The sequence below is a fragment of the Agelaius tricolor genome, unplaced genomic scaffold (genome assembly GCF_023055355.1).
Source record: "Agelaius tricolor isolate 1412-34295 unplaced genomic scaffold, bAgeTri1.0.p SCAF_15, whole genome shotgun sequence".
Taxonomy (NCBI): domain Eukaryota; kingdom Metazoa; phylum Chordata; class Aves; order Passeriformes; family Icteridae; genus Agelaius; species Agelaius tricolor.
In genome coordinates this window covers 20995856-21008192 of record NW_027269275.1, presented here as the reverse complement: position 1 = coordinate 21008192, position 12337 = coordinate 20995856, and the positions used below count along the sequence as shown (strand labels likewise).

The 12337-nt window shown below is 52.9% G+C and overlaps 1 protein-coding gene across 1 annotated transcript; it reads right to left on the bottom strand.

Moving 5' to 3' along the window:
* Positions 1–225: 225 nt before the first annotated feature.
* On the bottom strand, positions 226–11911 carry CYB5B (cytochrome b5 type B). Its single transcript, XM_071440919.1, has 5 exons — positions 11695–11911; positions 5638–5766; positions 5165–5191; positions 3865–3896; positions 226–2981 (listed from the first exon to the last, which is right to left on the bottom strand). The coding sequence occupies exons 1-5, from the start codon at positions 11854–11856 to the stop codon at positions 2891–2893; spliced, it is 441 nt and encodes a 146-aa protein (XP_071297020.1). The 5' UTR covers positions 11857–11911; the 3' UTR covers positions 226–2890.
* Positions 11912–12337: the final 426 nt, after the last annotated feature.

Below are 12337 nucleotides of genomic sequence, written 5' to 3'. Positions count from 1 at the left end.
CACTCAGCCACACAAGGTGCTAATCATCCTTGGCACAGGCTCAGCACCAGCTTCTGCCAAGGAGAAGATTTTTCCTCTACCAACAGGAAGGCAAATCCCTTGCCTGGCACAACTCACCAACACTGGATATTTGAGCCCTGCAACATGGGGGTTACACACTCCAGGGTAACAGGGATGGAGTAACTAAACATCCCACACCTGGGGGAAGACAAGGTCCTGTACCTGTTTGTTTATAATAATGAGTTTATTGAACACAGCAAACACACAGCCTGGCACCTCCTGCCAGGCAGACAATCTCCAGGTACAAGAAATGGCATTTAGTGGGTGCCTGCATCACGGAACATGCACCAACTCCCCCCAGGAACACCCTCAGACCTCCCACCCCTCCTCCACAAACCATCAGCCCAATTAACAGATACATTCTGCGTCATCAAGGAACTCGGGGCGGTGGAGAGGCAGAAAGGGCTGGCACTGCATTCCCAGGCAGCCCTACCAAGCTCACATTAACCACAGGAGCTGCCTCCGTGCTCGCATTTCCAGCTCCTCACTGAACCTCTCCTCCGCAGCCCCTGAAGGGAGCGGAGCACAGCCCAGATTGAATTCCACCCACAGAGGTTTCTGCGGGGTGAAAGCTGAGACGGCTTTGTCCCGGCATTGTGCGGAGGGAGAGCTGGCGGCAAACAGGGGCTGTGCGGGGTCAGCGTGGGGACAGAGCTGAGCTGCCTCTGGAATCCTTACAGAGTGAGTAAACAAGCTCTGCTAATGCCTCCCTCGCTGCCCGAGCCCTTTCACACCTGTGGGACCCATCTCGGAGCCAGGAAGGGAAGGAGAAGAGACAGCGTCACCACCACACCAGAGGACACCTGGAAGCACTGGGGTCTCTCCAGCCACCTCCATCCCAGACATGCTGCCCTTTGTCATTAATGGAGAAGGGAGGAGACTTCAATGTGGCTTCTGCAAATACATCTCAAGCACCCTGAGGTCTGTGAGGAGCTGGCACATGTGCAGATAGAGGCTACTTGGGGTCCCACAAGGCACTGGACAAGGATCTTACTAGCTCCAAGAAGCCTTGGAACAAGACTGAGTCTCCCCTGGCCAATTAATGCATTAAGAGGAAAAAAAGGTTCCGTGACATATGGGAATTGACAGGCAGCTTCCCCAGCAATGGACCATCAAGAGCTCAGAGCAAGGGTCAATAATGGCAAGAAGTTCTTTAGAGCAACCAAAATGCAACTGAATGTAGAACACTGCCAGGAAAAGGGTATTAAAAAAAAAAGTCTAAATCCAGGTAAAAGTGTTGCCTATGGAGAAAACAGGTGTGTTTCCAGCATCACACCTGCCCCGTTCCTCAGGCAAGCCTGGTGCTCCTGGATCCAAACTAGCTGACCTTTGTGGAATCTTACACTGCCCTGAACAACCTCAACTCAGCAGGGTGATACTGTTGCCAACATGTGCCTTCCAGCTTCAAAACCTTTCCCTAATACAGAATCCACTCTAAACTTCCCCAAACTGAGTTCATGTTCACAATTCTGTGTTAAATGTGAAGCCCTGGCAGCGCTCTTACTCCAAGGTCCCTGGCCTTCAGTTTTAAAAAGCAGAGTGTAGGTCTACATCCAAGAATTTCTTCTACACAACCTGTGGAGGACACGGTAGTTTTGTGGAAGAGAGAAGAATCCCCATAACCCATGGGAGGTTTTCACAGCAGGACCCCAGGGTATCACTGCCCTTTCTGCTGCAATCCCAGGGATGATCAGCTGTGCTGGAGGTCTGGATTGGGACCCAGTGTCGGTGGCACAGCCCTGCTGAAGGGCAGTGGGCACCAGGACACCACTTCCCTTTATTGAGCAGACCCCAAAGCCCCAGATCAGTGTGCTGGAAGAGCTGGGAAGGTTCCTGCCTCAGCACAGGAAAACTGTGCACTGTCTGCTCTTCAAGGCCGACTGCACAACACACAAAAACAGGGCAAGAGGGAAATACTCTTCTCTATTCCCAGACAAAACCAGCATTATCCACAAAATCCCAAATGCATTTCTTTTCCCTTTTCGTTTTGGGAGAAGAGACCACATTTAATTGTTTCCCCCATCTGGTGCACATTCACAGTACGTAAGAATGAGTTTAGCTTCCCATACATGTGTCAGATCATGACCTCAGGGAGAAAGAAGAATCTGCATTTCCAGAAGCCACATGCCAGTTCCCACTGGCTCTGCCACGCACAGCACGAAACACCCAAACCAACCAGGGTTCAGTATAAGTTGTTCACAGGATATACATTCCAAAGGGACAAGTACAAATATTACAAAATGAACGGAATCACTTTTAAAATCCATGTATTTGTTTAACCGTTAAAAACAGACAGGAACAGAAAGAGGTGGCCAAACCAACAACTCCCTGCCGCTCCAGTTAGTGCTGCCTGCACGCTCTGGGAATGTTCTTGCAGAACCAAACTCTGGACATCCTTTCTGGCAAGGGCTGGAGACAACTGGCAGATGATTCCTGACTGTGTGCAGGGCTGAGGCAGAGCCACAGGCCCAGGGCAGCTCTTTGATGGTGTCTGGCTTAACGCAAAGGCATTGAGAGAAAAGGTTGTCTGGGGTAATGTCAGAGAGCAAGAGAGAGCGAGAGAGAGCGTGAGGGACACCACACCAAGGGCAGGGAATAACAGAAGTTCCTCTTTCCCTGCCACTGCAAGAGGGAAGTACAACAGATCTGTGGGTCCCAGAGTTAGGATAAAGTTTGGAATTAGCTTGGTCCCATGGATATCAACATCACTTGACAGAGTCAGAGCTAAAAGCAAGGCAGGAAGGCTAAGGGCAGCAGAACTCCATGTGTTGCACACACACACACTCTCTCTCCCTCTTTTCAGGCTGTCTGAAGCCCCAGCAAGGCCAGCTCAGGAGCTTTTCCCATCTGCCATGTAATAACGATACATTAAACCTAAGACCAGTGCTCCAAAGATGGGGATCAGCCATGTCGACCAGAAACTACAGGGAGAGAAAAAGAACAACAAACTCAAATGTGCACACCACAGAAACCAGAAGAAAGCACCTAATCATCCATCCCCAATATTCATCCCTTGTTACACATCCAGGGAATGCCTGGGAGCTGTACCCACAGGCTGGCCCCTAACCATGGCCACAGCTGGGGCAGGCCCCACTGTCCCCAGGCCCAGGCTCTGCCATTCCCCACGGGAGGCCCAGGAGCGGCCTCATGCCTTATAAAATAGCAGCTGGATGGCTGCAGTTTCCAGCTTGGCACATCCAGAGACCAGTGGGGGGAGTTTGTTGTTGGTTTGGTTTTATTTTCCTTAAATAAGTCAGGCTGTAATTTGTGTTGTACAAACAACACTGTTGACTCAAGGATGGCAACGGCTACAGCTGTGCCCCAGTAAATCTGCCTTGCTCAGACTCCAGAGGCTCACCCTCAGCAGCCTCCTGAACAAAACCTCCTGCATGAGCTGCAGGAGACCAGGGCCCTGAGCTGGTTTTATGGATTTTCAACTAGGCTGGGCTGATCATGGTAAAATCCTCCAAAAACCCACCCATCACTGTGTTGTGCCACCCCTGGGCCCACAGCGACCACCCAAACACCCGCTGTGCTTACAGAGATGCAGCCAGTGCTGTGCAACACCAGCACAGGGGCAGAGAATTCCAAACTGGCATGCTGGTTCTGCCCAGCGCAGAGCAGGGCCGGGCTCACGTCCAGCAAGGGAGGTGCACACTCTGGCACATGCTTTGGAGGATCTGCTTGCCAGGACACTGCAGCACATCCCCAGGGATTTTCCTGCCCTTTGGAGTTAACACACAGCTCTACAAACAGGCTCCCATCCCCTCCATTTCTCACTCTTATTTTCAGGAGATACTATACCTGGTTTGGCCTGAGGATGTCCTACTTGAATTCTGGAGGAGGAAAGAGTGAGTTAGCAGGGGAACAAAGAAACATTAAACGTGTGCTAATAAGACAAGCCTGAACGTGTGATTACAAATTCAGAGGGAAAATAACCCTCCTCTCCCAAACACCCCCTGTCACCAGCGTGGCTGCTTTTGGGGATGTTTGCTGTCATCTTCATGTTCTTTCCATCAATCCAATCGGTCCCACCCAGGCACCAGCTTCATGCTGGAACTTGCACCCCTCTCAAAATAAGGCCTTGCTTATTGCATCACAGTTTTGGGGTGGTTTTGTGCTTCCCCCTTATTTATTTGTACATTACTGAGTCTCTCTCTTGCTGCCATCTTTAAATTACACTGGAACCTCCTTTAATACAGATGATGCACTCTGGAGAGAGCCCTCAGCTGTGCATAACCTGCTGGATTTACTGATCAGAAGAGAAAAACACTTGAATAAAGTATTTAACTCAGATCCAAGAGAGCTACTCTGATCATCATTGATTTCTGTGCACATTTTCAGCATATGTTTATGAACTGGAGTTGAATGAAACAATAAATTTTAAGGTGAATATGTACATCATCACACAGCTCCATATCTAAGCATAAGCTTTACCCAGCCTGAGTTATCCTTGATTTCTCTGCAGACAGTTCCCTTCTGGACTCCTGCTGCTCTGCAAGTGGTCCTGCTCAGAGGAACATCTCCTGAAAGCCTTGTTGAAGGCAGAGCTGTGCCCTGTGCAGGCCTCCCAGCCCAGCCAGCTGCGAGGCACATGTTTACCTCCCAGATGGGATTCTATTTATTGCCTTTTCCCTCTCCCCATCCCCTTCCAAAGGCATTTTTGCAACACTCTGCCCTGTTCTACTCCAGGAGTACCTGAGTGTTAAGCAACACCACTGATCCCTGAGGCAGTTAACAGAGAATTCCTGTTTGCCAGCCAGCCCCTGTTGCTGTCTCCTGGCTCGGAGGGAACAACAAGGAAACCAGTTCCGTGGTCAGGACACAGCCAGAAATGCAAAAAATGGTCTGTGGCTCAAGGTGTGGAAAAAACATCACTGCTGCCAGCAGAGAAAGGGCACAAAAACTCACTTCCAATTCCACACTGAGGTGCCCACTGATGTTCAGAACAAAAACAAAGGTAGAATTTGCTTGGGAAATTTATTCGTGTGTAGTTTGCGTAAACATAAAGCCACAAGCTCCACAGGAAAAAAGAGCGGGGAAAAAAGCCTCCAAAAGACGTGACATTAAATAAAAGCAGAAAACTGAACCGCTGAGAGCTTACCTTAGAACCTTCCTTTTCACGATCACTCTGTCAGGCGGAAAAAGAAGAAGAAAGAGGTAAGTACTGACTTCAAAGGGAGGCTGCAGCCTTTCTGAGGGAATTGTTCTGTGCAAAGGTAATTGCCTGGGCTCAGTTTTCAAACAAGTCCTTCCTTGGCACCCAAAGGCAGGCAGAAAGGTGTCTGTGCCCCTGGGAACTCTCACCCTCCTGAGCTCAAATTTACAAGGCAAAGGTCGGTTATGCTTCCACCAGCTACAGAGGGAACCCATGAATTCAGCCTCAGTGCCCCGATTTAAATGAAGCGAGAAATCTGTTCTGAATGGTGGGAGGAGAAGACTAATTTAGTTCAGTTTCCCCAACAGAAACCCTGGACAACACAGGGACTGCCTGAGCCCCTCAACTACTGACTTATTTCCCAAGACACAGCCTGGAATCTTTGTTTGGGGGTTACACTCACCAGTGGAGGCACTCACCGGGTGGACCTCTCCAATGTAGTACTGCTTCAGCATTTCCCTGGCATCTGTGGAATGCCCCACATCTTCAAAGCTCTCAGTGGCATCTCTGCCAGCTTGCTCAAGCAACACCTCTTCTCCACCTGGGTGCTGGAAGAGAAGATCCAGGTGAGCCCAGGGCTGGATGCAGAAAGGCAGTGAGGATTCCTTCCTCCCAACCCCACTGCTGGATGCCTCAAGCAGCACCATCAATAAAATCTGCCAGAGGTTCAAGTGTCCAACCTCTCCTCAGGAATTCACAGACACCACTGGAGGAAAGGATATTCTACTTCTTCAGGTACTACAAAAATGATGTTTGGCTGACTCTGCACATGGATGTGCAATACTGAACTTGATCCTGTGTGCAACCACCAGTGACATGGGGGGAGGAAATCATGAAGTACCACAAAAATGATACTGTTTAATATCAGACAGTGATTTCAGAGATCCAGAGCCACAACAGCCAAATCCCCAGGAGCTCCACAGTGGCAGTGCCACTGCTGTGGGTGGCAGCAGTCACAGCTGACTCTCAGTGGGATGAAGTGGCACAAACCCCGGCTGTGGCTCTGCTGTCCCTGGTGGGCTGGGCTCTGTCCACTGTCAATGTGGCAGTTCCAGGCACAGCCTGGCAATGGAAAGCACAAACCACAGGCCTAGCAAAGGCCAATCCTTTACAGCCTGAGTGTGAACCACCAGCTAATCCGGTTACACCAATAAAGTGGTCACACATCCCAGGGCACTCACAGGGACTAACCCAGTGTTCCAGGCCTTCAGGCAACCAGCCCTGAACCGGAGAAGAGACGCTGGGCTACATTTCAGATCAAAGGACCAACACACCTGCTTCTCTCTGTCACATCCTTCTCTTCCCACAGACACAGAGCAGTTGCCACCCCCCCTCTTCCTTCAGTTTGTCTGCTTTTGCTGCCAAAAGTCTGAATATTCCCTCCAGGCCATCCCACCTCGTACAAAACACAGGGTGGACACAAAACAGCCCCCTTGGTGGCTGCAGTGGGCTGCTGCAGGCAATCCTGCAATCCTCATATCAGAGCTCTTTATTTGGAATTGTCCTTTATTGTCCAGGTATGTCACCAAACTAACACAGAGCTTCCTCAGGAGCCACAAAGGGCAAAGTGGAAGGACACAGTTTGTCACAGGCAGTTACCAGGTGGCTGAGCTCCATGGCTCATTCCCTGTGTCCAGCTGCAGTTCTGGCTGCCCCTTCTCCCACACCAACCCTCAGGCTCACTGATCCCAGAGGAGTCAGATCAGGGACTGCTGGATGCTATCTGCTCACACTGCTCAGAACAACTGTCCAGTTTCCAGCTAAGATCCACTGAAAAGCTGCCCATTCATCTGAGAGTTTTAGAATAACTCCTTAGGGTTGCCTCACCAGAAATCTCATATTTCAGACAGGAAAATACCTGCATTTTAAGCAGACAACCTTCTTTTCCTAATAATTCACCCTAGAAGGATAGAAAAAACCCTGCAGCAACAGGGAACATGCAGTGGATCTTTCAGTGACATCCAATCTCTCCACAGCCAAGAGACAAGAGGAAGAATAAAATTCAAGAGAGAAGGAGAACAGTAAAGTTCACTCTTCTTTACATCTCTGGCTCTGAAGCCTTTCTATGCACTTGCTAAATCCACAATTATTTATTCGTGCACATCTGTCTTTCACTGCAATCTCCAAGCCTAAAAGAAAAAGACCTTCAAAATATTTTGGCATCTCCTGTTTCTGAAGGGCTCTGTCCTCCAGACAGCACCGCTGCAGCCAAACAATTCCCACCTTGTCCTAGCCCAGCAAACATAAACCCAGACTATTTGTACAGGAAGTCACGGACTCTGCCACAAAACTGCCCAAAGCTGCAGCTCAGCTGCTGCAGGAAAACATGGAAACAGTGGTGCAAAGTGTGGGGGGGAGGAAGATTACTTCAGGGGAAACAATGGCTGGAAAATGTCCCTTTCTGACAAGAAACAGCCAAAAGCAAACCAGAAGGAGAGAAGTGACAATAAAACTGGGTTCTCTGTGTCACTGGACCCTCAGCACACAGAGAGTAACAGTGACTTGGAACTGAGGGCACACAGCAAAGGCCTCCGAGAGCACATCCCAAACCTGCCCAGGGAGAGAGCCTGGAGTCCCCTCCCCACAAACCCCAAGAACCTGTCTGCAAATGTCTGGCTGGGAACTGCTGGTACAGACCTGCTGGAGACACAAAGGAGCTCAGCAGCAACACTAAGCTCCAGGACTAATTAGATCACTGTGTCAGGTAAGAGATAAGAACACCAGGCTGAGGAGGGGTGAAACTTTCATCCCTAGTGCCCAGAGTTAAAGAAATAAACCAGGAGAGGGGAGAGTATTCCTGTGCAACAATCATGTGCCAGCACCATCCAAGCCAGAACCAAGGGCGAGCAGCCACCTGGAGGAATGACCCACACATCCTGCACAGCACTGGTGTAAGGCAGGGAAAAGGTTTTCCAAAAACCTCTCTGCCAAGCTGGGGCAAGTCAGCATGAGGAAACTCAGGTGCCTGGTGCTCCTCCTTCTCCTGAAGAACACTATACCTGAAACCAACTGAGCCATTTGGGTCAGTGCTGGCACAACCCAGGCTCCTTCCAGCTGGGAACTGGAAATGGATTCCTGCTCACACTTATCAGGGGGATCAGGAACAGCAGCATGTGCTGAGACACGGAGCTGTGGGGGCTGCTGTGGCTTGTGGGCTCAGGTAACAGACACAAGAGCTTCCTGGAGAAATGTGGATCTCCACACTCTCCTAGTCATAAGTGAAAATGGACAGAAACTGTATCCCTCCAGCAGGACCATAAATAAGTCTCTTACAGATTATGCACAAGTTAAAAGCTCAGATTTTGATACCATTGTGGTGAAGTGTGAGCCTGACAGACCCCAGAGCTCCTGCAGGAGGTACAGCTGCCTCCCTCCACCCTCCCCAAGCACCCAGCCTGCTGCTCCAGCCACAGCCTGCACGTGCTTATCTAGAGCACTGCAACCAGGAGCAGTGACAGGTATCCTGCTGTGGTCCACTTACCCAGATCTGGGACAAAATAGATCACCATAAGGCTCTCTTGGATTTTAAAATAATCCCATTCCATTTCAGGCACTCAGAGGCTCTCTGAAGCACAGGAGATTGCATCTCCCAGGAACACCTGCAGCACTTCAGCTGCTGTCTTTGCACATCTCCTGGATTTGGATTGTGTTCTTACAATTCAGTAAATTTTGTTATGTGACAAAATGAAGAAGATGTCTTCTTACTCCTATTACACATAATGTGAACTGGAAACTTTAACTGGCCTACACTTCCAGCAGCACATGGATTTCGGGTTGGCTGACCTGCAGTGTGTAATTTGCAGGAATTGTGAAGCCAAATTCAGCCTTTCAGCGGTGACTTCTTCAGGATTGCACAACCCCACCCACAGAACGTGCCAGCACTCTCAGCAATGCCAGCCAGATCTGTGAGCAAAGGCCAGGAAGGGCACCCAGCAGCTCCTGCTCCAGTGACCACAGGGGGCAGGGGGACACACGACAGGCCCTGAGCTCTGCAGCTCCAGCTGCCCAGGGAACTGCAGCTCCAGAGCAGAGTGGCACTGCTGGCTCCCAGTGCTCTGCAGCTCCAGAGCAGAGTGGCACTGCTGGGCAGCTCCAGACTGGCACTGCTGTTCCCAGCACTCTGCAGCTCCAGACTGGCACTCCTAGTTCCAGAGGCTGCACGGTGCTCCCCAGCACTCCAGAGGGTAACACATACAAAGAGGATTTTTGCCAATAAATTAGGCCTTGATCTCCAGCTCCCCTGTGTCACTCTTGCCACAAGGCGTGTGCACAGCCCAGCGTTGTGTCAGCCACGCTGGCACAGCTCAACAGTGCCCTTATTCTTCTCCCTCTCCCTCGTCCAAGCAGGTCCTTTATGTCAGAAAAACGCAAATGGGAAAGAGGGCCTGGAAAGGACAGAGTGAAATATCATCTCAGGGTGAAACACCATCTCAAGGTGACACTCAGGGCACTGCTAAGCCTGGCTGTGTTTTTCTGGGCTCACTCATAATTCCAAAGGTGCTCCAAGGAGCAGGTCCCAGGCTCCATCTTAGAGAGAGCATCAAGGTGAAGACTCAACCTCCCTGCAGTGTCCCCACTCTGAATCACAGCAGAGACAAGTGTAAGACCAGATTCACAGCTCCTGCAGCTGCTCCAGCTCATTCTGGCTCTTCCTAAACTCCAACCCAGCATTTTCTTATTCAGAAACCAGCTGTGATTGGCTTTTCCAAGTTTTTGCCTGGTCCTCCCCTGCACCTACTTAGCCTCTGTGCACCCACAACTCCCTCCCACCAAACTGTCCTGCTTCCACCTTGCACATCTCATCCCCCAAACTGCTCTGCCTGGAGAAGAGGGGGCTTGGGGGGACCCTCTGCCTGTCCACAGCTCCCTGACAGGAGGGGACAGCTGGGGGGGGTCAGGCTCTGCTCCAGGGACAGGACAAGGGGAAACAGCTTCAAGCTGTGCCAGGGGAGGCTCGGGGTGGACATCATCAGGAATTTCATAACGGAAAAGGTTCTTCATTGGCAGGGGCTGCCCAGGGAGGGTTGGAGTCTCCATCCCTGGAGGTGGCACTCAGTGCTGGGGACAAGGTGGGGATTGGCACAGCTTGGACTCCATGGTCTGGGAGGGATTTTCCAGCCTGGACAATTCTGTGATTTGGTCATTTTCTGGACCCAAAGAAGAAACCAGATTGTGTTCAACTTCATAAATAAATAGTGAAAGCTGCAGAGCAAGGCACAGCCTCCAGCTGCCAGGTGATCAGCCCCTCCTGCCTGATGCACCAGTACCCTCTGTCACTCCACAGCACACAGGCTTCAACCACGTGGGCCTGGAGGGAAACCAGAGTTGAATTCAGTCCAGCAGAACCAACAAGCTGTAACAAGTGCATTTCAATGAAGTGTCTTCTTTGGAGCTGGTTCAGCCCAACCTTTGTACATTGCCCTGCAAATGCCACAAAGTCTCTCCTGTTATTTTAAACTGGGATAAACCCCTTAGAAATTTTAATAGAACCATAGAATCATAACATATTCTGAGCTGGAAGGGACCCACAGAGATCATCAAGTTCAACCCCAGCCCTGCAGAGACCCCCCAACAATCCCACCCTGGGCATCCCTGGCAGGGCTGTCCAAACTCTCCTGGAGCTCTGGCAGCCTCGGGGAAGGGACCATTCCCTGGGGAGCCTGGGCAGTGCCCAGCACCCTCTGGGGGAAGAACCTTTCCTGATCTCCACCCTAAATTTCCCCTAGCACAACTTCATGCCATTCCCACCCATGGCATTATTATTTTGTTACTGTTTATTCCCACTCCATTCCCAGCTCTCAACAGTTAGGACACCACTCTCAACCTTCTCAAAGTCAGAAGACAAACGCAGTGAGTCTTGAAGGATTTTCTGTCCCTACAGTCAAGGGAAGCGGAGATTTGGCAGAAGCTGCATTGTGTGCAAAGCCCTGGTGCGCGGTCCCTCGGGCAGGCAGCAGAGTGGTGGCTGCGGTGTCACTGTCACCTTCTGCTCCGAGTTCTGGGGTACCTCTGCAGCCCTCACAGCCAAAGTGCCCCGATCCCGCTCACCCTTCCAGATGCGGAGTGAGGCCCGGTGACTGAAGGAAACCTCCCCGGGCCCTGCCTGAACAGATTCCCCGGGAACCCTGGAATGGCCTCAGAGGAGCCCAGCACAGCCCCTGCCCCCGGCTGCCCACCGCGACCCGCCATCCCGTCCGTCCCTCGGAAGCAGAGGCGCGGTCATGAGGCCCGGCCGGAGGCAGAGCCCGCACGGCCCGGCCCAGCCCGGCCCGGGGAGCTGCCCCCGGGACACCGGGACCGCCCCGAACCCGGGCCGGGCCTGCGCGCCCCCTCCTCTGGCACCTGGCCCCGGCATCTCTGTCCCCAGGACAGCCCCCGGCCCTGCAGGGCCCTCCCGCCCCTCTGGGCCTCACAGACCCCCCGGCTCTCCCCGCTCCCCTCAGGGCAGGGCCGGGCAGCCCCACTGCAGGCCTCACCTCCTCCAGGAACCGGGTGACATCGTAGACGCGCCCGTGGATCACCAGCCAGGCCTCACGGCTGGAGTTCCGCTTCGCCACCTCCTCCAGGGTGAACACGGGCGCGGGCCCGTCCCCAGCCGCCGCCGCCGCCGCGGCCTCTCCGCGCCGCCCGCCCTCCATGCTGCCCGGCGCGGCTCCGCGGAACGCGCGGCCTGACCCGCGCCGGCCGCCGTAGCGATGGGAACGCCCTGCGCGGGTTCCGTCGTGCTCGGGGACCAATAGGGAGCAAGCCAGAAGGGGGGCGCTGCCAGCACAGCCAATGGGAGAGCGCGGCGGTGGCGTGGGCCAATGGGAAGCGGCCGGGGCGAAAGGCGGGAAACGGCGCGCGAGCGTCGCCTCTGAGGCGGTACCGGGATCGGGACCTCAGCCCCGGCCCGTCAGCCCCGGCTCCCCGCTTAGCCCCGGGCCCGTCAGGCCCCGCTCCCCCCCCAGCCCTGGGCCCGTCAGTCCCCCCTCCACCTTCAGCCCCGGCTCCCCCTTAGCCCCGGGCCCGTCAGGCCCCGCTCCCCCCTCAGCCCCCGTTCCCTTCAGCCCCCATTCCCCCAGTACTGGCTCCGAGCCGCCCTGTTACCCCCGTGCCCATCAGCAACCCGCCCTCAGC

Bases quoted from the DNA above. Each gene is read 5' to 3' on its own strand.
- CYB5B (XM_071440919.1), bottom strand. From the start codon at position 11,856: ATGGAGGGCGGGCGGCGCGGAGAGGCCGCGGCGGCGGCGGCGGCTGGG. The intron at 5,192-5,637 runs GTGAGTGCCTCC...TCCGCCTGACAG, and splicing joins ACATTGGAGAGGTCCACCCG to AGTGATCGTGAAAAGGAAGG. The intron at 2,982-3,864 runs GTATAGTATCTC...CTCTCCCTGTAG, and splicing joins ACATCCTCAGGCCAAACCAG to TTTCTGGTCGACATGGCTGA.